Here is a 25,634-nt window from a genome sequence, read left to right as displayed (position 1 = left end):
ACTATCCTTTGAAGCAGTAACTATAATCACTCCTACTGAAAACAAAGCAGCCTCAACACAGTACTTTTTAACTTAAGCTTCAGGTACAAGAAAAAAAATTTTATCACTGAATTTGGGAAATGTATACATCATCAGTTCCATAATCAATCATTACGGATCTTCCTCAACATAACAGTGGGGTTACACCCATGGTAAATCCATCATAAGTTTAAAATACCATAATGTGAAAATGCATTTTAATACACCTAAGCTACTGAACATCATAGCTTAACCTGGCCTACCTTAAATTAGCCTATAGTTGGGCAAAATCATCTGACACAAAGCCTGTTTTATAATAAAGTGTTGAATATCTCATGTAAACTTATTGAATACTGTACTGAAAGTGAAAAACAGAAAGGTTGTCTGGGTACAAAACGGTTGTGTTATCGGTTGTTTATCTTCATGATTGAGTGGCTGACTGTGAGCTGCGATTCACTGCCAGCATCATGAAAGAGCATCTTACCACATATTATTAGCCTGGGAAAAGTTCCAAATTCAAAATTTCAAGTACAGTTTCTACTGAATGTATGTATCACTTTCACACCACCGTAAAGTCGAAAAATCCTAAATTGAATCAATGTAAATCACGGTCCATCTGTATTTCTACCATTACAAATTGTAACTGATTTTTCCAAGGAAATTTATTTAAATAATCTAAAGGATATTTCGTAGAAAATTAAGATGAAAAACAAAAGACTCTGGCAAAGAGTGTTTTCAAAATCATGGCACAGAATTGTTTTATAATAGACTCTTGCCAGGCAACTTGCTGAGCGTGACTTACCGGCTGGCGATCACACACTGAGCACCTAGGCTGGACAGAAGAGCTGTCATTCCTTTACCAAGGCCAGTACCTCCCCCAGTGAGAAACGCCACTTTTCCTTGAAAGCTATTAGGTGGCAGCATGGCTTTTTGAAGGGGTAGGAAGAATTTAGACTGCAAAGCTTCATTGTTTTGATACAATATTTTTGTTCCATAACTGAAAAACTGAAAGGGAAAAAAAGATTAATTGAAATTTTCATAAATGCATTTCCACAAAATAGTTGAATTTCAAAAAACTTACTCTTGAATTTATTATTAATCAAATTCTTGGGTTAACAAACTCACTGTAAACATACTGGTATTGTATTTAATCAATTATGACTCTTTTTCTACTGGAATGTTAAGTAACAGAATGGAAGGTTAAAAGCATGGTCTTTGGGGCAAGACTACATATGACAGAATTATCTCATTAGTTGTATAACCTTCAGCAAGTGATTTAACCACTTTGTGCCTCAGTTTCTTCTATAAATGGAGACAATAATAGAACCTAATTCATAGGACACTGTAAGCATCACATGAGTAAATATAAGTAAAATACCAAGTCCATTGTTTAGTATATGCCAAGCACTTTATAAATGCTAGTATTATTATTTACAGGGGTTCTGCTTAAATTTAACTTTAAAAAGCACTAACATAGCAAGGAAACAGTCAACAAAACTAAAAGGCAGCCTATGTAATGGGAGAAGACATTTGCAAATGTCTTATGAGATAAAGGGCTAGTATCCAAAATCTATAAAGAACTTAAGAAACTCAACACCCAAAAAAATAAAAAACCCAGTCAAGAAATGGGCAGAAGACATGAACAGGTATTTCTCCAAAGAAGACAAATGGCTAACAGACACATGAAAAAATGCCCAACATCACTCCGCATCAAGGAAATACAAATCAAAACCACAATGAGATACCACCTCACACTGGTCAGAATGGCTAAAATTAACAACTCTGGAAACAACAGATGTTGGCGAGGATGTGGAGAAAGGGGAACCCTCTTACACTCTTGGTGGGAATGGAATCTGATGCAGCCACTCTGGAAAACAGCATGGAGGTTAAAAATAGAGCTACCCTATGACCCAGCAATTTCACTACTATGTATTTATCCAAAGGATACAAAAATAGTGATATGAAGGGGCACATGCACCCCAATGTTTATAGCAGCAATGTCCACAAAAGCCAAACTATGGAAAGAGCCCAGATGTCCATTAACAGATGAATGGATAAAGAAGAGATGGTATATATACACAATGGAATATTACTCAGCCATCAAAAAGAATGAAATCTTGCCATTTGCAATGAGGTGGATGGAACTAGAGGGTATTATGCTAAGTGAAATAAGTCAGTCAGAGAAAGACAAATACCAATGATTTCACTCATATGTGGAACTTGGGAAACAAAATAGATGAACATAGGGGAAGGGAAGGAAAAATAAGATGAAAATTGAGAGGGAGGCAAGCCATAAGAGATGCTGAACTCTAGGAAACAAACTGAGGGTTGCTGGAGGGAAGGTGGGTGGGGGAAAGGAATAATTGGGAGATGGGCATTAAGGAGGGCACTTGATGTAATGAGCACTGGGTGTTACATACAACTGATAAATCACTAAATTCTACCTCTGAAATTAATTAAAAAAATAAAAAATAAAAAAAGATCCTAGTTGAAAGATGCATTCTAAAAAAAGATGCAAAAAAAAGAAATAACATAAAGCATATTCATCTTTTAACAAGAATAATTTGGATAAAAATCACATTCCATTTTTGAATCACTGAAAAAGCTATTAAAATTTCCTCATAAGGTTTATTAAATCAAATGCCTCTTCCTTTGTTGTCTCTGGATAATAAATTTAGAACAGATAACTATTTGTTACATTTGAAATAGGGGGAAAATAACATTTTACACTAAAAATATTTGTATTGCCTTATCTTATGTCTTACAATTCACATTCTCACATTACTTGTGAAAACCACTGCCATTCTCTCACATTTAATTATAAAAACAAACTTTAAGTGTTGAATATAACAAACAATAAAGAGCTAATTTCACTAAGTGCTTACCATATGTCAGGATTCGATATCAAACCAGTTCATCTTCACCATCCTATGAAATAGATATTATTTTTACACCTCACTGGACAGGAGGGGCCCAGGGAAGTTAAACATATTGCCCAAGTCACAGAACCAAGATTCAAATGTGGTCTGACAGGCTCCAGGATCCTCCCTCATCATCATCTTATACATTTCCTCACTACTCACTGAACTCCCACAGAGCTTAATGATCACACCAAAGAGGCACATGATCTTCCCCATCAGGTCATGGTTGGAAATTAAAACTCCAGAATCTATCATTTCCTGCTAGAATATTCCTGTAAGCTAAGTAGACTGCCATCAGTTGGTCTGGGATATCTAGAAATTTAGCCTAAAGAAACAACTGGTAATATGGTCAATGATTTAGGCTAAGGCTGTTTATCAACTGGAAATTACACAAGAAAATGCATATGATACGATGTTATATGGGAAAAAAGTATACAATATGTTCTTAACTATAAATAAAAATATATGCTTGGAAAAAAGACTAACAAAAAAACAACAGTAAGTAGTAGATTCAGTATTTACCATGTGCAAAGGTCTACTAAAGACTTTCAATGCATTACCTCACAACAATCCTATAAGGTAAATTCTATTACTATCCCCAGTTTATAGATGAAAAAGCTGAAACATAGAAAAGTCAAGTAACTAACTTTTAAAGACAAACAGTAAGTAGAAAAGACTTGACTCAAACCCAAGATGTGTCTGACTTCAGAGTCCATCCACTACTTTCCTTACACAGTTATTATCTCTAGATGATGAGATTACGGATGATTATTTTTGCTTTTTGTTTGGTTGGATTTAGTATTTTCAAAATCTTTTCAATAAGTATGATTTGCTTTTATAATCAGGAAAAAGTGTTGTTGAAAGATAGAATTTGAAAACATGTATAAAATAATTGGTAAAGACAAATTTGTAAATCTGATTATGTTCCATGCTGATCATTGTATTTCCTTTAGCTTCATGTTGACAAAGCATTTTCTTTTTGTATCCTTTTGCCAAAGCATAATAATCCAAGCAACCTACAATAATAATCTTTCTCTACATAAATGGTAGTTTTACTTAAGGCTGCTGCTGCCTCCAGGACTATTACATTAAGATGATGAATCAGGAAATTTGCACAAATAGGCTGGTGAGTTTGTCATTTTCCATTAATAATGAAAAAAATGTGTTCTAATTGTTCAAAGGCTCTAAAAGGAACTTCTATTTATTAGTGTTGATTTGTACAGGGAATATGATGTGGTGCTTTATGAAAGATAAATTAAGTAAATAAATAAAATATTTGTATATACATATTTTTATTTATCTTAAAACATTTTCCCAACCTCCCCAATAATAGAAGAAAGAATAAAGAGGCAAAAATATAATCACTTTGATAATAATTCCTAGTATCTATAAGGTATTAGGTTACTACATAGCACAGGCTTACCTGTTGTATTTTATTTGATCTAATCAATACTGGTTTCTCCCACCAAACCAAAGTGAAAAAATTGATATGCTATTTTAATTCATATTACCTTCTGATAATTCATAGCATATATGCTATTAAAAATTAAATTCAAACCATCTGTTTGCCTAAAAACAAGTTGTTCATTTCAATATTAAGACCCATAGAGATGAACAGACCTCACAGAATCATGTTTTATTCGGTCTCCTACTTCTATAAAGAAGGATCCTGAATAACCTGAAATAGCATTTTGGCCATTTCTTTTTGAGTCATAAAAAGTGGATACAAAATAGACTTCTAAGTTTTCAAATCTTGCTTTGTGTTTTTTCTAGAAATAAGTTGTCTTCTGAAAATAAATATCTTTCATATCAAAATTTATTTCTCTGGACATCTTTATTTTTTTTTATTTTTATTTAAATTCAAGTTAGTTAACATGTAGTGTATTATTAGTTTCAGGGGTAGAATTTAGTGATTCACCAGTTGCATGTAACACCCAGTGCTCATTACATCAAGTTCCCTCTGTAATGCCTATCACCCAGTTACCCCAACCCCCCCCCCCCCCCCCCCCCCCCCAACCCCCCGTTTGTTCCCTATAGCTGGGTCTCTTATGGTTTGCCTCTCTCTCTGTTTTTATCTTATTTTATTTTTCCTTCCTTTCTGCTATGTTCATCTGTTTTGTTTCTTAAATTCCACATATGAGTGTAATTATACGGTATTTGTCTTTCTCTGGACAGCTTTAAAATTTAAAATTCTTAAAACTCTCTAATGTTTTCGATTTTGGCAAACAAATTTACTTATTAGAAGTTCTAAAATCTCCCCTCCCCCCCAAAAAACCCAGCTATCATCTGCCTTCTGCTCCATACTCATGACTCTCCCACATCATATAAACAATATCTTCCTCCTTCATGTGATCCTAAATGATAGCATCTAAACTAATGAAAAGTGATCATACTTCTAATCCTCAGAATGGCAATTCTTTTAAGAGTCTTGACTGTCTCTTCCCTAGAGGATGAAGACTATATAGCATTGAGATTTAATCTTAAATTACCTAAGTATTTTGGCTGGTCTCGAATGCTAGAATAAACACCTACAATAAAGGCAGATTGGTGACCCAAGCCAGATGTTTTGTTAGGCCTGCCCAGTATTTTGCAATTTTTGAGCCAATATTCGGATACCGGGAGAATTCAGATAAAAATGAGAAGCTCTACCAACACTCAGGTCCAGCTTCTAATAAGACTGAGTTAATGCCCCCTTGAGACAATGCCTGAGCTCTGACCAGTCCCCACACACACAGGTAATATGAACCCTTTTCACTGGGCAACCAGTCATTTATAGGGCCATCCAGAACTTGAGGCATTTGAGCGCATAACTCCTCGTCTAAATAAAACCCAAGAATACAATACAAAATAGAAAGGGGAAAAATGATTTTTTTATACCAATGTAAAAATAATCATTTAATGTTCTAGGTACACTATTAAGAAAACTGAGTTTCAAATCTGTAAAAATCACTATTAACAGACCCTCACACAGAATTTGTGGAGCTAAGGAAGGTAATATTTAAATGACTCTTAGAAATCTTACCATCATTGTCACCATTACTAATTGACTGGGCCTCCACATTAAAATCCATACCTCAAAAACACTGATGTCCATGGGGTGCTGGATTGCTCAGTTGGTTAAGCATTTGCCTTCAGCTCAGGTCATGATCTCGGGATCCTGGGATCGAGCTCCACCTCAGGTTCCCTGTTCAGCAGGGAGTTTGCTTCTCCCTCTCCCTCTGCCCCTCCTCCCCACTCCTGCTCTCTCTTTCTCTCTCTCTCAAATAAATAAATAATCTTAAAAATAAATAAATAAGCAACAACAACACTGATGTCCTCCAGAGTCAAAATACAAAAATTAAACTCTTTACCCTGACATTCAAGCTGGACAACATGGCTTCAACCTACCTTCCTGGCCCTACTTCTAACCAGTTCCACCACTTAGAGGTATACTCCAACGCCCACCAACCCCACAGAACTCCTGAAACTTGCCAGAACTTTCTTCTGGCCTTTGCTCCTGATTTATCATCTGCCTGAACTCCCCCCACTTTATTGTCAACCTAGCAGAACCAGCCTTCAAAACCAAGCCAAAGTGTCAAAAACTGTTGACACTTTTGAACATGTCTCTGTTAAAAATGGGCCAAATGAATCCCTCCCTCCATCAGGATATCAGTTTTCTGCACCAGACTGTGAGCACCCAGGAAGACAGAACAGTCTCCATTCATTACTATAATAGGGTTTCTAACACCAATTAGACATTCAGTAAATGCTTGTTTTATTCACTGTAACCTGACTGGCCAGACTCCAATGCCAAAAGTACACGAGTGCAGACAAGTAGAGTCTTATGGAGCTATGGCTACAAATCCAGCTCTCTGCCGCTTGTTTCATCAAGTTGAAATACTCACTTCCAATGACTCTAAATTATGCCATCTTAAAAATTAGTTTAACCCCCCAAAATCCAAATCTCTTGATACATGAATATTAACAAGTTATTTGCAAATAGAAAAACTGGGCAAAGGCCTTAAAAAAGATAGTCCACATGCAAAAAATACAACCATATTTGTAACTGGGTGAATGTAATTAAACAAAGAAGATACCATTTTTCTCTCACAAGATTGGTAAGGTTCAAAATTTCATAATACATAGTACAAAAAATAGCTTATTAAAGTCACTCTTAAAATCTGTTGATAGGAGTTGGGGCAACTTCTTTGGAGGCCAATTTGGTAACATATATCAAAATATTATCTAAAATATACACACCCTTTAACCCAGCAACTCCACATTTAGGAATTAATCCGACAGATACACTCATTCATTTGGGTGGGAGGGAAAAGCTATGTTCAAAGATATGCACTAAGATGAAAATGAAATTAATAATTCTATTCACAATCACATCAATGGGAATAAAATGCCTACTAATAAATGTAATAAAAGTACAAAATTTATAAATTAAAAACTATAAAACATCATAAGAGATTAAAGAGGACCTAAATAAATAAAAAGACACCCTGTGTTCATGGATTAGAAAACTTAATTTTGTTAAAATGACAATACTCCCCAAGTTGATTTACAGATTCAATGCAATTCCTATCAAAATCCCAGTTGGCTTTTTGCAAAAGTTGACGAGCATATCTCAAAATTCACTTTTAGGGACTCAGAAATGCAAAGGATGCAGAATAGTCAAACATATAATATATGAAAGCATTGTTTGTAATCAAAAAGACTAGAAAACAATCTACCAGCATTTCAATAGCAGACATAACCAACCAATTAGGGCACATCCATATAACAAAATACTGTGTATCTTTTAATAGAATATATTCTATTCTAATAACAATATATGGTTATTCAATCACTCAACAAATATTTGTTGAATACCAGCAATGCAAGGCATTACATGTTAAGGAAAATAATCCAAGGTAGGGAAATATATATAAAATGTTCCCGTTTGTATGGTGTCTCTTAATGAAAATATCTTCATACATATGTTGATATATGAACAAAAATTGTTGGAAGGATCCACAAGAAACTATTCATAGCACTAACCTCTTGGGAGAGGGACTTTCTGTACAGTCACTAGATATCTTTTTGTACTGTGTAGTGTTGGATAGGTTCATAAATTAGTTTTTTATTAAAAATAGTTAACATAGGGGCACCTGCGTGTCTCAGTTGGTTGAGTGTCCAACTCTTGGTTTCAGCTCAGGTCATGATCTTGGGGTTGTGGGATCAAGAGCCCAGCACAGGGCTCCCCACTCAGCAGGAGTCTGCTTCCCCTCTGCCCCCCGCACCCCACCTTGTACGCGCTCTCTCTCTCTCTAAGCAAATAAATATTTTTAAAAAATAGTTATCACAAAATCAAATCATATATGCAAGCACACAATATAATAAGGGTATAGAGGAAAACAAAGTTACAGCAAGAACACTAGCATATGATCAGTGTTACAAGAATGTTAAAGTGTAAGTCTATATATTCCACACTTAAATGTGAGCTATACTTCTAAGGAAAATGAAACATGACATATCTATTTATTTTTGCGGGGTTTCTCAGTACCTGTTAGTTTAGGTTAACATGAATATTTTTTAAGAATAAATTTATCCTGACTCAAATTCACAGGATAAGAGCTTTGCAGACTGGGCCTTGACTGTCATATAAAAATGTCAGCTTGGTAAAGACCTGACAATCTTATTTTTCAAAGGATGACTTTGAAAAATGGGTATTTTTGCATTCCCAATGCAACTCGATAGTCTGTGCACACAGTAAGCCTCCAGTAACTACTCCCCAGTGCATTTTGTCCAGTTGTTAGAAGGCACATGTCTGTGCCTTGCATGCACTTTTCAATGTCTAGACCACTGGCACTTCAGCACAGCAGAGGTGGCTCTTAGCTGGAAGCATCTGGAAATACAAGAGGGAGCTGGGCAGGATGCTCTACTTGATGCTCCAGCACAGAACAGTGCTGCAGAATGAAGAATTGTCCCGCCCCCGCATACCAACAGCGATCCTACAGACTGTAAAAGAACTGAGGAGCCCAAACTCTACCCACATCAATGGCTTGCCACAGGCCATGTTGCACTCGAGCTCTCTGCATGTGTGGATTGCTTGAGTACCTCTACCCTCTCCTTCACTTAAAGCAGGGCACTGAACAGAGGCCACTGATATTCTCAGCTTCTGCAGAACACAGATCTCGTTGCCACAGCAACTTGAAGGTAAGGCTGAACAAATATAAAAGAAAGTGAGCTGGACTCCAAGCTGCAGTGGCTAGGCTGAATTATGCAGTTGTTGCCCGTAGCAAGACAGAAATTACATTTTTAAGTAATGATACACCTTATAGCAATGAACATGAGTCTGAAAAAGTAGTTGCTCTGAGCTTCAGGGTATATTTCCCATTTTTATTACAGTTTTTACTTGCCTGCAGTTAGATGTGGACCAAACAGATGCTTCACGAATACTTCCCAATAAAGGGAGATGAAATCAAGGAGATAAATTAGCAGGCAGTTTGAAATTTTGAACTGGGTTCTTCACTCCTGCTTACCTCTCATTTGAGTAACCTCATTGATGCCCATCACATTAGTCATAACTAACATGACTATCTTTTCTGAACCAAAAAAATAACACCCCTGTTCTTAAAAAGGCTTTGTTTTGGTTTGGGAATTTGCATATATGAAAAAATATTAGAGATAAACATATTATGATTTGGTATGGAGTTAACTCATTTATCTATTTTTAACAAGTTTTTAAGGAGCATCTCCTATGCCCTAGGCACTCTTCTAGGAAATGGCAATACAGCAGTGAGCAAAATAGATACAATATTCTACTTGAGAGATTATTTTTGGAGGGTGGGGATAAATTAAACAATATATATACTTAGCATATTAAAAGCTAATACACGCTGTGGGGAAACATATGTGTTTAGAGGGCTACTCTATACTGTTCTGCCTGCTATGTTGAGAAGGAATGTAGGAGGCAAGGGTGGAAGCAGGGATGATGCTTCTGTAGCAGGCCAGGCAAGAGGTAATGATGGCTTAGACCTGGATGCCATCATCAGAGGGGGTAGGAAGTTAGCAAATGAAATTACTTGCTGGTAGGAAGGGCCCAGAAAATGAGGAGATAATAAATTATCACTGTACTTAATATTGTCTGGTCCAATTATTTCTTGCCTCAAAGCCAACCTCAGCACATGTTGACCTATTTCACTAAAGGTGGATAAGAGGCCCCCACTTTCCTGAAAAGATCAAGCCCATTCAGCTGAGAGAGCCTTCTCCACCTCTCTCCCCTATACCTCAGTATTCTGTTACTCTTTGCATTGCTTTTGTGTTTTAGAAAGTAAGATTTAACTCTGAGCTAAAAGGAAACGGAGACCAGTCAGACAGGTGTTGGTCTAGGGTTGAAGTAACGAGGGCAGGAGAAATAAAGACAACACTTTCCACACAAATTTAACATGTAGTCCAGCCTGAATTCAGAAGCCAACCAGCTGGAAGTGGTGAGCAAGAAGGGAGAGTTTACACGGCTACTTGCTGGGTGCTGCTATAAATGACAGGATTGACATGGGAAGAGCCAAGTTGGAGGATTGAAGACAATGAGTTTTGTATTGGAAACGCCATACCTGCAACACCTGTGGGACATTCAGGTGAACATACCTAACCTGTGGGTGGAAATACAGTTTTGGAGTCCAGAAAATAACTCAGGGCTAAATGTAAATGGCAACATTATTCAATAATTGCGAAAGCCTGCAGTTCTACCACTGATGCAATGCAGTGTGGGTGTTTCCCCAGACTGGAAGGGACCAAAGTATAGTTGTCCCCTTACTCTTAACTTACTTATATTTACCCAGGAATTTCTTTTTTTTTTTATGTTATGTTAATCACCATACATTACATCATTAGTTTTTGATGTAGTGTTCCATGATTCATTGTTTGCGTATAACACCCAGTGCTCCATGCAGTACGTACCCTCTTTAATACCATCACCAGGCTAACCCATCCCCCTACCCCCCTCCCCTCTAGAACCCTCAGTTTGTTTTTCAGAGTCCATGGTCTCTCATGGTTCATCTCCCCCTCCGATTTCCCCCCCTTCATTTTTCCCTTCCTGCTATCCTTTTTTTTTTTTTTAACATATAATGTATTATTTGTTTCAGAGGTACAGGTCTGTGATTCAACAGTCTTACACAATTCACAGCGCTCACCATAGCACATACCCTCCCCAATGTCTATCACCCAGTCACCCCATCCCTCCCATCCCCCACCACTCTAGGAAACAAACTGAGGCATTTCTGATTCCAAGGTGAATTATCACCCCAGGGAGAGAACAGCATAGGATAGCTGAGAATGCTAATCATTTTCTACCTGGAATTTTCTTTAAAACCAAGGGTTGCCAAACCTTGATGGAATGCCTTTTATTATGCGCTGTAGACAACCCTAACTTTAGAAATTCCCTCCTCTTTTGATGTGTTTTATAATGATCTTTGTGGAGATGTACATATTTTTTAATATTTTAAAATTAGCTTTATAGTTTTGGGAGGAAGTTGGTTTTGAAATTTCTTCACATGCATATTTGAGCTCTGAAACCACCATTCATCTCTGGGACTCTCTCTAGTGACTCCTTCAAGGTCTCTTTTTCTTCACCTGATACATCCAATTCATCTCCAGTCCCACGTATTTTACCTCCCAGTCAGTATCTTTCCTCTCTATCCACCGCTTGACTTCAAAGGTCCGTATCTCCTGTCACCCACAAATACAGAGGTCATACTTTATGTCATCTCTTGTCTCTGGCCTCCAGTGTCTCCTTTCTCCAACCTGTCTGTGATGCTGCCCTCCAGAATACTGCAAACCTGCTCATGCTACTTTTCACCTTAAGATCGATCTATAGCTCCCTGGTAGCTGCATAAAGTCGATTCCTTAGCTTCACACAGCATGTCAAGTCCTTGTGACTTGACTCTTGTCCATCTCTCCAGCCTCTTTTCCCTGTTCTTTACCCTCTTGAAATCTGCACTCAGGAAAACAAAATACACAGGGTTCCCCAAACATAAACTGTTTCCTACCTCCCTATCTATACCAAATCGATCCCCACATCACTCAACATTCATCATTCAAAGGTAGTTCTAAGAGTTCCGATGCCTTTCCTAACACTCCCAGACAGAATTAAAATTCTTATTTCCATCCCTGTAACCAGTTCCCCCTGGTAAGTACCCTCTCTCAGTGGCATGGCCCTTAGCTCAAGGGCCACAGACAGAAATCTGGGCTCCATTTCATAGAGTACATCCAAACCACAAAGTACAGTTTGTTTTAGTCCTAAATAGCTCTAATGCTGCCCTTAGTGCAGACTCCTATCACTTTTGTTTGACTTCCCGTCTCCCTATCTCAAGTCTTACCTGATAATATTACTTCCCTGCTCACAATTGTGATGGTACTATATAACCTCAATATGGCCCAACCTTCCTAATTGGCAAGGCCTCTCAATTTACCTCCTAAATATCACTTGACTTTGAGTTTCTCTGCATCTATAGCCATTCCCTATCTGAGGCCACCATGGAGAGAGGAGTACCCAGATTTGACTACATGCCTGTTTTTACCCCCACTCCCATGCTGTCAGGATAAAGCTCTCACTCTTTAATGTGGCCCACTGGCTGCTCATTAGCTTCTGCTCATTAGCCTCTCCCCACCTGCCTCCCTACTCTCTACTTATACACTTTAGCCTGGCCCTTCACACAAGCCACTCTCCCACCTAGTACTTTCTCATATTCCTCCCCTTAGCTAACTCCTATTCATCCTTCAGGTCTCAGCCTATATGTGTACCCCAAAATATATTCCATAAAAATTGTACACTCCTCCCACTGGGAGTGGGAAATGCTTCTTCCCCAATCCTGACGTTTCCTTCCCAGAGGGGAGCTCAGTTAGTGTAACTCCAGGCTTCTTTCCACACCCTTAGTTTCCTGGTCTCCAGAGATAGTTTATCTGACTGGTACATTTTGAGAGAATAATTGGGCACGAGTAGGCCTTAAGCCTTCCTCCTCGAGAGTTAGCTGCCCTCAGAGAGCAATTCTACTGTCCTTCTGAGGCAGCAAGTCAGCCTAATTCAGGAAGTCCAGTTAACAGGGCCAGTTGGCTCTCACATGGAATGGTAATAAGTGATACTTTGGCCTCTGTCTTTACTCTTTGTTTTCCAGACTGGAGAAGAGAGATGCTTTATTTTTGGACCTCTTCTGAGATCAAGAACACTCATCATAATACTTACCATATTATACCATAATGTCATTCTATTATAAGCTTCCTGAGAGCAGGAATCAGCTCTTTCTCATCCTCATATCCCTAGTACCCTGCCTAGCACATAGTAAATGCCCAATTTGCCATATGAGTGAGTGAAGCCCACCATGCCCTGACCCCAGCAACCTCTCCAGTCTCATCTCCATTGCACTCTTCTCTGACCCTGTATTTTAAACTCCACAATTCTAAGCCACTTTTTTTTTTTTAAAGAAATAGGCTATGCTCCCTCACTTCTTGATATATGCTATTCCTTAGGTCTAGATCACATTTGAGGCCCCATATATTCCAACTCCTCCTTTAAAAGTCAGCCCTGGAAGCCACCTCCTCCATGAAGCCTTCCCTGCCTCCTCCAGGTACATACCATTTTGTTTATATATGCATTCTAACATACCTCTGCATTTTCAGTCTACTCATATCCTGATGACCTACTAGACTACCGTTTTCAGACATTTATATATTCTATAAAGCAAAGCAAGAAATACACTTTATATTGCAACACAGTACACACATTCATTCATGTAACAGGTATTTATTACATGTTTACTCTATGCTAGGCACTCTTCTAGGCCTAGAAATACAGCAGTGAACAAAGAGGATATAAATCCTTGCCTCCAAGAAGCTTATATTCTGGAATTCTAGGTTGGGTACAGAAAGATTTCTTAAGCTTTTCAGATAGGAAAGCTCAGAAAGAAAGAAAACTCAAAACACACATGGAAAAAAAAAATCCACTGGCCTTCCATTTTTCCCTGACAATATTCAGTGTTAGAAGACAAGGAAAACTGGGCGCCTGAGTGGCTCAGATGGTTAAGCGTCTGCCTTTGGCTCAGGTCATGATCCCAGGGTCCTGGGATCGAGTCCCACATCGGGCTCCCTGCTCCGCAGGAAGCCTGCTTCTCCCTCTGCCTCTGCCTCTGCCTCTCTCTCTCTCTAACTCTCATGAATAAATAAATAAAACATTTAAAAAAATCTTTAAAAAAAGAAGACAATGAAAACAATGTTGATTCAGTTCTAAGGGGAAAATAAACATAATACATCCAAGCAAAATTATGCCCCCATCCTTTTTACCAGCACCCATCCTTTTTACCAGCACAGACACCTGGAATGATGTTCACCAAATGTCAAGACTGGTTATTTCTGGGTGGCCAGTTTAGGGTCTTGTGTTACTTTTTTTTTTAGCTATATTACCTGAATTCATATTAGTCAGATATCATTTTTATAAAAATCCTAAAGTTATGACTCTTGATAAAAACAAAAGGAAAGGAAGTCTGTACTTCTGAAACAAATAATGCAATATATGTTAAGAAAAAAAAAAAAGGAAGAAGAAGAAGAAGGTAGAGGGAGGGGAAGAATGAAGCGGGGGAAATCGGAGGGGTAGACGAACCATGAAGAGACGATGGACTCTGAAAAACAAACTGAGGGTTCTAGAGGGGAGGGGGGTGGGAGGTTGGGTTAGCCTGGTGATGGGTATTGAGGAGGGCACGTTCTGCATAGAGCACTGGGTGTTATGCACAAACAATGAATCATGGAACACTACATCTAAAACTAATGATGTAATGTATGGGGATTAACATAAGAATAAAAAAAAGAGAAAAAAAAACAGGTTTCACAAAGTAAACTTAACCTTACTACATGGAATGAATTCTGGTATTTCATACTGTATTCTATTTTTCTTAAAATCATTTTGCTCCACAAAATTGATTTCCGTGTCCACTCATGATTATCCACAGCTTGAAAAATATCTATGAGGCTTAATAATGGTACAGGTACCTTTTCAACCAAGTATCTCCAAAGAATGCCCAACATTTAATAGGCACTTAATTAGCATTTCCTGATAAACAACTTAATGTGTGCACATTTTCCTGAGAGCAACTTGAGAGCAGAGGTCATTTTTTTTTTCCATCTTTGCAACCCCAGGGCCGGGCACAGAGCCAGTTCTGCAAACTGTTTTATAATGATCTTTGTGGAGATCAAAATAAATGTTTGTTGCACTGAATTGAGGCCTACTAGCTCAACAGCACAATTTTAATATAACACTTCATAAATACGACGTTTAAAAAATGAAACATTTCTCTTGGTTCTTGGTAACAAAAATACTCAAATTAGGAGTTTTAATCGTAATAACCAGTATTTGAGCACAAAAACATGATGTTCCCTGGAACAATCTCCCACTTCACTGATGTGAAAATGCTTCTCCCAGGAATTCAAACCCAAGGCTGCATGTGCCAGGAAAACAAAACACACCAAAAGGTGCCTCTGCTGGCTCTGAACCCTGAACCTCAAAATTTCTGTTTTTCTTAAGCAAAAGAATTTCAAAATTGACAGATTACAGTTAATTTTTAAATGAGTTCATTTTCTCCCTCTCATACTGTATTGTCTAACAGTGTCAGAAGAGTTGGGATATGGTCTGTGTGACCTTATTACTACAGTCCTAATGATTTGTTGGGGGTTGGGGGAGACGATGACCTCTGAAGACTCTTGTCTACCTCACAGAGCTGTTGTACACAGAGAAAGTTCGAGAAGAGGCCAGAAAACACAGGCTTCTTTCACAATGGCTTATAACCAAAATCTTTACAGGAAAACGGTATCAACAAAACCTTAGTGTTGAACAAATACCACTTTTTAAAAGAAAGTTCTCTTACTTGAGAGACTTAACCATACTATTTCCTCATGTTCACATTTGGAACTGCTGTCTCTGGTTTTCAAAAAAGAACACCATGGCTGCCCATTCTGTTGGACTAAAACAGTTTTTTTTTTTTTCATGGCTGGCAGAATAATTTCTACCTGGCTAAGGAAATTGAACTTTTTGGTTTAGTTTATTAGGATTTTTTAATTTGCTTGGGGGAAGGGACTGTCTTGGCTATTACTGCTTTTTTCTGTATCTTCCTTTCTCTTTCCTTATCCTCTCCAGCTGTCTTCACTTGCATTTTTTATTTGGACTCTGGGTCCAGTGGACATACATAAGTTGACAAAACAAAAAGTTGTCTCTCCCAAAGCATGGGGGAGATAGAGGTGGAAGCCAACCTAAGATACAACTCTCCCAGCTTTATCTCTAGGAAGGGGAGTCTGGACAGCTGGGTTTGGGTTTTTTTTCTTCTTATAAAAATGTTTAAGTGAATATGTTTGTATTATATGTTTAATTTGCACAACTAACACATGAATGGATTTTCCTCATAAAACAAGGACTCATACAAGGCCAGTGCTCCCTGGGACCCCACTCCCACCCCAGTTCTTCTCCCATCCCTCAAAGGGCCAACGTGTGCAGTGTCCTCCAGTCTTTCTACCTATTTACACACAATTTTGAAGCTTCCAGGGACATGAAAACTTTGAGAGCCACACCATGCACTTCACACACACTTTCTCTGACAGCAGAACGTGACTTTGCTCCTTCTTAACCCCAATCCCCCGGCTCCCACTCCCCCGGCGCGTCCCCGCGCCCCGGAATCCGCTGTCCTGGCTCCCTGCATCCCGGGGTCCGAATCCTCGCTGTGCGCGCCCCCGGCCGCCGTCCCGGAGACCCGCACGGGCAGGACGCTCGCTGGGGGCGAGCCGGGCCCTCAGTCCCTCCAGCTTCGCCTTACCCGCCGAGGACCGTGGCCCGGAACAAGGAAGACCGGGCCTAGCAGCGCCATCTTCGACCTCCAGGACTTGGTCTGGAAACCCGCAAGGCCCAGGGGGCGGGGCCGGGGTACGGAGCAGGGGCGGGCCGGGGCCGGGGCCGGGCCGGGGAGCGGGACCGGGGCCGGAGCCAGGGCGGGGGGCGGGGCCGGAGCCAGGGCTGGGGCCGATCGGGAGAGCGATCGGGTCTCCGGGGCGGGGGCCGGTGCTCAGGCGGGGGCCGATCGGGGGCCGTTCGGGGGCGCGATCGGGGCCGGGCAGGGGCAGGTGGGGGAGGGGGAGGGGGGCGCGGAAAGGGGAGCGGGGGCGGGATCGGGGCCGGGGCCGAGCAGGCGCGGAAATCTCGGCCCGGCCAGGCGAGCGCGAGGAGGGGGGCGGAAAGGGGAGCAGGGGGCGGGGCCAGAGCGGAGGCGGGGCCGGGGTGGAGCCGGGAGAGGGGAGCCGGGGCGAGTCTAGGTGACTGCGACGCCCCGCGCCCCCTACCTCTAGTCTAATTCGTGGTTGGTGTGGCGCTGAATCATACATCATCAGAGTAGTAACATCTTGGATTTAAAACTCAGCCTCCCTTGTCCAGGGGCGAAGCGCTTGAAATCTAACAAAAGGTGCAGCTTCTGGGCGGCTTTGACTTTCCGCGGGACACACTGCCCCCTATCGCCGAGAGGCAGATGGGCTTTGACCTAGGGTCCCACCTTTGCTTTTCTCGCAAAGGGAGTAATATACAGGTTAGAAGCCAAGGCGTACCTTTAGTACATCATTCTCCATCTTAGTGTCATGTACCTGTTGACATGCTGCATAAACTCAGATCACATTTTCTTCCTCACTTCTAAAATGTGACTTTTCATACCTGACACAGCATTATTGTGACGATTGAAAGAGGATGGATGTGAAGCCCCAAGCTCAGGCTGATGGTAGGTGACACTGAGAATTTACAAAGTGGTGAGAAAGAAAAACAAAAAGCAGACATTCAGAACCTGGCCTGGCACTCACAGGTAGTCCATACTAATCTCCTTTTAAATATAAACCATCTCACAGAATACCAACCTCACAACTTGACTCCCAGATCAGAAGGTGAGACAAAGCAAGCCAACTTTATAACTTTGTCTAAGCACAAAGAGAAGATCACGGTTGTTACCCACCAAAATACCTAACAACCTGTCTCTTGGCTAAAATAAGTGACTATTTCTTTACCAATTACAGCTTTTACCTCATTCTAGTATCCCCTCACTCCAGATAAGATTTACTGAGATCTTCCTTCATAGAATTGCCCTTGCTTTCTGACAGCATCCAACCTAGGGTGAACCGCCTACTTCCTTAGACCCTCTCTTTAATCATCCAAACAAAGTCCAAATCCTATAACAGGTTCTTTCTAATACCCTTTTACTTAGACACACCATGGTAAACCATGGTGTCCTTCCTTGCTGCAAAAAATAATGAACCCAATTTGTTTGATCGTAGGTGTGTCCCTGCTGGACTCTGGCTGGAGGGCATTTACAGTGCCCTTACAGTATTAACTCATTGTCTCACCTTAGGTCCCCCCAAAGCAGATCAAGGAACAAGGATCCAGTGCAAGTGACTCATTTGGGAACTTTGGGAATCACCAGTGGGGAAGAGAGGCAGGCAATACAGGGTAAGTTATTCAGCTAGCTGACACTGTGGGCAATTAGAGCTAACACCACAGAGGAAACTCTGGGAGAAGATGGAGAAAACATGCTGTTATGGACTGAATAGTCATAGTTTGAAGCCCTAACCCTCAAGGTGATGGTATTAGGAGGTGGGGCCTTTGGGAAGTGATTAGATGAGTGCCCTTATAAAAAAGATCCCAGAGAGCTAGCTCATCCCTTCCAACATGTGAGGATGCAAGGAGAACTGGGCAGTCTGCAACCAAGAAGAGGGCTCTCACCAGAACTTTACCATGCTAGCATCAGACTTCCTGCTTCTGCAACTGCGAGCAATAAATTTCTGCTGATTATGAGTCACCCAGTCTATGGTATTTTGTTATAGCAGCCTGAATGGACTAACAGACTTGCCTCAGAGAAATCTCACCTGAGAAATGAGGGAGCTGGAGTATTTACACACCACTCCTTTTCCAATGGCTGAGGGCTGCTAGGTGTAGGTATTGATTCTCCAGACCTTCTCCCCTGTGGACTTGGCATCAGGGCTTTGGTGAAAGATCTCAAGAAAAGAAATGCAGGCACTGTAGTTGGTATACATGCTGCCTTGAAGTGGTAAGGCCCAAGGGATCTAAGAATGGAATGCCACACTATCAACCACCCTCATTTAATTCTCACAACCCTATAAGGCTTATTATTCTTTTCCCTATTTCCCAGAGGCATAAACCAGAGTAGGTGAGGAACTTGCCTCAAGCTCCACAGCCTTTAAGTGGTAGGGCTGGGCTGGGATTCCAGCAGTCCAGCCCTAGAGCCTGTGCTCTTTACCACTGTATTTTTTTTTTCCTGTTAGAATGTAACAAATTACCACCTCCTTAGCTATAACAAAAATATGTCCTCATTTGTTGATGTTTGACTGCTGGTAGCTTTTAAGCCTCATCCCTCCCTTTCTCTTATGTCTTGGGTCAGCTGGGCAAGTGAACAGAAAAGCCCAGATACTCTCTCCTTCGGTGCTGCAGTCAAGCCCCTTCTCACACATGGATACCCACACTCTGACCTCTAACCAGCCCCTAACCACAATAAAACCCCCCAAGCCATTCTTTTTTCCTTACTGTATTAATTTTCCAGGGCTGCTACAGTAAAGAAGCACAGACTCCGTGGCTCAACCAACAGAAATTTTTTTTTTTTTAACAATTCTGGAGACTAGAAATCTGATATCCAGATGTTGGTGGAATTGGTTTCCTCTGAAGCCTCTCTCCTTGGCTCATAGATGGTGCCTTCTTACACTGTCTCCACATGGTTTTCTTTCTTTACATTTCTATGTCCAAATTTCCCCTTCTTATAAGGACACCAGTCATATTGGATTAGGGGCCACCATAATGACCTCATTTTAACTTTATTATCTCTTTAAAGCCCTATCTCTAAAATAGATGATTTGATCAATTTCTCAAATTCTAAGGTATTGGGGGTTAGGACTTCAACATATGAATTTGAAGGGGACACAATTGAGCCCATGATACTTGCTCTCTCAAACCATTTTTAGATCAGCTCAGGAGGCCTGCTCTGTCCTCCCAAATAGTCTCACTACATAAATAATAAACATTTTTATATTCTCATGGTGTGTGGGTGTGTGTGTGGCATCATTAGTCTTGACATCCGAACTAAATTTAGGTGGGAATCCATCTTGTTTCCACAGAGATATTACAGCATTAGTGTCTTAAAATGATACATACTCATTATGTCACATTTTCTATGGGTCAGAAATCCAGATATGGTCATAGATAGTCCTAGACAGATTCTAGGACTGTCCAGGTATGCTCAGGCTCTCAAAAGACTGCCATCAAGTTGTCAACTAGGCCATGTTTTCATCTGGAGACTCACCTGGAGAAGAATCTGCTTCCAAGTTCATTCAGGTTATTGGCAGAATTCATTTCCTTGTGCCCCTATGACTGAGGCCCGCAGCTTTTGCTGACTGTTGGCTGGAGGCTACCCTCAGCTTTCACAGGTCACTTAAAATTTTTTCTATATGAGCTTTCTCAGGGTGACTGCTTATTTTATCAAGCTTGCAAGGAGAATTTCTCATCTCAGAGAGGCTCCAGTCCCTCTTTTAAGGATAACCACCTGATTAAGTGAGGCCCTCCCAGAATAATCGTAATATCCTTTGATGAACTAAAAATCAGCTGATTTAGGGCCTTACTTACATCTGCAAAATCCCTTCCCCTTTGCCATATTCTGTAGGCTAGAATCAAGTCACAGGTCCCATCTGTATTCAAAGGGAGGGGATTATAACTGAGGTGAATACCAGGTGGTAGGGATTATGGGGACCTCTTAAAATTTTGCCTACCACAACCACTATGCTATACATGGGAAGGAAAGGTGATTGGACACATTTTAGGTAGACCCACACTTTACCACCAGTCAGAGGAGAAGAGCCGTGAAATATACTCAGACAGGGAAGACACTGGGTACTCGGCTTAACTGATTATGCACCAAGCTTGGTACACATTGGCAGAGGGTTGGACTTCAAGAGAACAAGCCAGCGAGGGAAAAAATAACCACTGTGAACTGAATACCAGAGAGGTCTCCCCAAAGGCCTGTGTAAAACCTGGGGCTCTTCTCATGATTCTGAGAGGGAAGGAGAGCAGGGCACAAAGACAAATAAAAGTAGGAATGAAAACAGTTATCTTAACCACTAATGGTACAATATCTTACTTTTGCAAATTTTGGAAAATAAATGGCCCTGGCATCTTGGAAGGGCTGTATGTTTAAGGGGCCCTGAAGTTTACCAGCTCCAGGTCCATCCACCTTTGCCCTTACTACACATTTTCATAGAGCTCCGAATTTTCCTTTTGTAGCTCTTTTTTTTTTTAAATCAAACAATTTTAATCAAGTGAATAGTAAGCAGTAAAAGTGCAATTGCATGAAGAGCCCCATATTTCACATGTTCAAACTGTTTTCCAGTGTCTTTACTTATAAGGTGTTGAAGGTGGGACCCACTCTTGACTCTTCTTTCTAGTGGTAGAATAAGGTACATATTGTTCTGGAGTGCCACTCACATTGAACTTATGGTTTGTCCAGATGAATTTACGAGCAATAGGTGGTCTTGTTGTTGGAGGATCATCGGTCATACAGGGAAGCCAGCGATGCCATTCAGGGGGCACCATGCTTCCATCCACATCCCAAAGTGTGTTTTTGCCATTCATTTCAGTAGTATATATAACCCATCGGTGATGGCCAAAAAACTGCTTGTTGTCTTCATAGTATTTGTTTCCATATTTGTCTTCCCCCACTAAGGTACCAACCCTCACATCATTTGCCCTAAAGAAACCCGTAGATAGCCACAGAGGCCGCCGTGGCCGCTGACCTGCTGCAGCCCACATTTCAGGACCTACAAGAGCTCCATCTTGTCCCGTTGGCCCAGCCTCCCGGGTGCGATGCTCAAAACGCCCTTTTGTAGCTCTTAATACAATTGCAGTCGTGTCTCTCTTTTATATACTAGGGTGTGGGGGTGAGTGTCTTTTTTTAAACCATCCTTCTATCCCTCACATCTAAGAAAAGCTTGGTACATAGTGAGCCTTCCACAAATATTTGCTGGAGGAATAAGCATTGAGGCCGTTGCCATCTTGTAAAGGCAGTAGCATAAATATAATTTAGAGAACTTGTAGCACTGTTAGGCATGACTAAAGAATAAACTGGGGGCATGAAAAAAAGAGGCCACTTCCAAATGTAAGGAGTTATTTCAATTAGGCAGGAGCCAAGGGGTTTGACTTCAATGCCTGAGGGTGTATTACTCCTGAAAGCTAATATTTCTCAACTTTTTCTGTGTGTCAGGTGGTGCTCAGCACCCTACGTGTGTCCTAGTCTTCACAAGCATTTGTGGTTTATACTATTCTTATCCCCATTTGGAAACTGAGACACAGAACAATTAGGCAAACTGAGAAGCTAATAACTAACAGTGACAGAGTCTGAGCCACCCAGGCTGGCCCTGGGGCTCCAGCTGTCAGCCATTGCATTGTTCTCTGCGTTATTGGGGCATAGACGTGGGAGTCAGACTCCTGGACCTCAGGGAAAGCTATAAGGCTCACTAGATGTGTTACAGTTAGCCAATTAAGAACTTTTTCTGTTTCATTTCCTTATCTGTGAAGTGCAGGTATTAAGAGTGCTAACCTCAGAAGGTTTTACTCAGGTTTAAATGAAATAATATATTTAAAGCACTTACAACAGGGCCTGGCACATACAAAACAGCAGAAAATGCTCACTATGATCCTGCACTTAGAGACTGAGCAGTAGGTAACCCAGAGTTAAGGGAAACCCTGAAATCACTATACAATGGTTTTTCTTTTTTCTCATGGAACCACAGGCTGTAACTATTAAGATTTTTTTTTTTTTTTAGATTTTATTTATTTGAGGGACAGAAAGAGAGAGCATGAGCAGGGGGAGGGGCAGAGGGAGAGGAAGAGAGATAAGCAGACTCCCTGCTGAGCAGTGAGCCCAATGCGGGGCTCCATCCCAGGACCCTGACATCATAACCTGAGCTGAAATCAGACACTTAACCGAATGAGCCACCCAGGCGCCCCAAGTTCAACAAGATTATCACCCAGAAGATACACTACCCATGGAAGAAAAAAAGCGGAACACCTACAAAATGCCTTGCTCAAGCATTGTCTAGAAATTTCATATCTTTGTTAAGAGAGTTCTACAGACACCTAATATGAAGTGTCCAAAATAAGTTTACAAAGTTGTGTTTTGATGAAACCAAGGCCCACAGCTTCTGTCCCAGGGGAGGAAGTTGAAGAGGGTGGCGATCAGTTTCAATCAGCTTGGCAATTAAGCAGTGTAAGCTCTCAGCTGTCCTGGGAGCTCTAACGGTGGATCAGAAACCAGCCCCCTGTCCCAGAGGCAGGGTGAGACTGAAGAAAGAGACCGGCCACTCCATGTTAATAGGTAGCAATTTTAATAATAGCAAAGGAACTTACATATGAGGCTCGTCTTGGGTGAATGGACAGCAAGACCGATGGGTCCCTGCACCTGCCCTCCAAATCTTAAAAGCTTATAAAGAGGCCCTAAGTGGGCTCCATCGTGTGTATACCTGCAGGCGTTTTCAACATCACATCACATCAAAGGCTATGTCCTCAGAGTAGCCTCTGGGAGCAGGAAAGGCAAGTCAAACCCACATTCCAAGGGCAGGGGAGGGGGTAAGGAGCCTGCAAAGTGCCCTGGTCCAGATCACGGGTCAATTGGTGGTCATATCATTTTCAATCACGTTCCCTAAAGAGTGGGAATACGCATTAAAATAAGAGACAATTCTCCCTATTGAAAATAAGGGAAAAGACTCCCTTTTTTAGAACATTACTTTAGAAAGCTTGTCATTATAAATTATTTATGGAAATGTATGTAAATCTTTTTTAAAAGCGTAGGTAAAACTCTGCCACCTTTACAACCCAGCCATGTCTTTCTCAAGTACCTGGGGCCATCTCCTTGAAATGTAACCATCAGGGAAGATAGAGCCATTTCCTAGTTCAACCTGCAAAACTATCTCCTGTCATAAAGATTTGAGAAATTTATTTGTCCTTTGGATAAAGGTTATTAGCTAACACAGTGGTCACTCCAATTGCCGAGTGAATTTAGGATGAACTATGTGTGACAAATGATGCTGCCAAGTCCTCTTACTCAAAGAGTAGCCATTGTTTACCTTGAAAACGTGTATGGAATGGGTTTTATCTGCTTGCCTATTTAAAAGGGAGAGATTTCTCTCAGCAATCTCTTTAGCAGATTGCCTGTGATTCTGGTTTACGCTTATTCAATAATAAAACAGTTTCCTTTCTCTTCTATATTGGGGTGCCAGAAGATTTTAATTAAGTTTTCCCAATAGCAATGACCTTCAAACTGCAGCAAACCCCTTAGTGCCCAGGTCTAAAGTCACATAGTTATATCAGCTCAGGCCTGACTGCCAGGGTAATAAAGAACCACGTCTTCCAGAAAAGGCCAGAGAGTTGTTTAGCATTGTCTTGGAGAGAGCATGAGCAGTCCTTTCACTGGTTTCTGTTTCACTCCTGAAGAATAGGAGGAAGGCTCACCTGAAAGCGGGACCTCATGAGTACTTTAGGTGGGAGGTACCGGCCATCAGACCGGTAACATTCTTAAGGGTACAAGTCTGAGTCTGAGAAAAGGTAACGATAATGTTCCTACCTCTGGTTTTCCATCCAGAATTCACTCCTGGCTGCACAGCGCGGGGGGATTGCTAAATGGTAGTATCAGCTGGAAAGAAAAGCCAACCTCAAAGTAGGTTAGTAAATGCTTTAGTCGTCATCCTACTGAGGACTATAGCCCAGCAGAAAAAACTGCTCCAAAGCTTGTCAATTTACAGGGGATTATATATAAAAAGGGTAGAGGGTAGAGGTGCTTGCAAGCAGTTCTCCAAGGTCTGCACATCACATGGTATAATTTGTTCAGTTGTAAAAATTAAGGTTTATTGATTTCCACATAGATACATGCGAGACCCTTAGGTCATCTTAATACATTCATTATGTTTCTATCATATTTTGATAAAAATATTGCCCTCATGCCTCCACTTGACTGATTTTCTGATTCTTCTTGTTTTTGGTTTCTCCTGGAGCTCACTTGAGAGGGTCACAAGAGGCTAACATCATTCACCTACTGCAGTTTTAGTGCACAGTTATTGCTCAGAGGACGCGGTCCAGGCTGCTGCTGCTGAAGGGATCTACAGAGATTCTGCACTGAGAAGCAGAAGACATGCTTGTCATGACTCTGCTACATACTGGCTTTCTGATAATGGGCAAGTAAACTTTCATCAACTTTATTTTCCTCATCATAAAACTGGGTATTGGTGTAAACTCTCTCTAAAATCACTTGTAGTTCTAAAAATCTGTGATTACAAATAAATTAGATTTGGCAGAGTAATTATAGGCCACCTGGTGTGGTACTAAGGAGGTCATTGTGAAATGCTATTAAGATTTAAAAAAACTGATAGATAATACTCTTTCTTTAATATATTAGCTCTAGTGTATCTCTGGTGTTTGAGTACCTCATCTAATTTTACACATTTTAGGTGAATATTAAGCTTCATATTTTCAAAGTGCTTTACAATCATTAATTAGCTTCTTGAATGACCTCTGGAAGGGAAGCTTACCCATGATCCCAAACAAAGGCTTATTTTTTTCTCGTTCTGTAAAGGCAAGTCTTAAACTTGGCAATTTGGGATCTTACATTCATTTAT

The 25,634-nt window shown here is 40.7% G+C and overlaps 1 protein-coding gene and 1 pseudogene across 1 annotated transcript in view; both read right to left on the bottom strand.

Annotated features, from left to right (window-relative positions):
* DECR1 (2,4-dienoyl-CoA reductase 1) overlaps positions 1-16,865 on the bottom strand; it is a 45,120-nt gene extending 28,255 nt beyond the window's left edge. Inside the window, exons 1-2 of the mRNA XM_021688219.1 lie at positions 16,754-16,865; positions 821-1,023 (exon numbers count right to left, since the gene is read on the bottom strand). Of these exons, the coding sequence (XP_021543894.1) occupies positions 821-1,023; positions 16,754-16,804 (254 nt within the window). The 5' untranslated portion in view covers positions 16,805-16,865. The remainder of the gene's footprint in view (positions 1-820; positions 1,024-16,753) is intronic.
* A 4,408-nt stretch (positions 16,866-21,273) lies between these two features.
* LOC110579068 lies at positions 21,274-21,800 on the bottom strand (annotated as a pseudogene).
* Between the last annotated feature and the right edge of the window lie 3,834 nt (positions 21,801-25,634).

The sequence above is a fragment of the Neomonachus schauinslandi genome, chromosome 4 (genome assembly GCF_002201575.2).
Source record: "Neomonachus schauinslandi chromosome 4, ASM220157v2, whole genome shotgun sequence".
NCBI lineage: Eukaryota > Metazoa > Chordata > Mammalia > Carnivora > Phocidae > Neomonachus > Neomonachus schauinslandi.
This window is presented reverse-complemented; position numbering and strand designations above follow the sequence as displayed.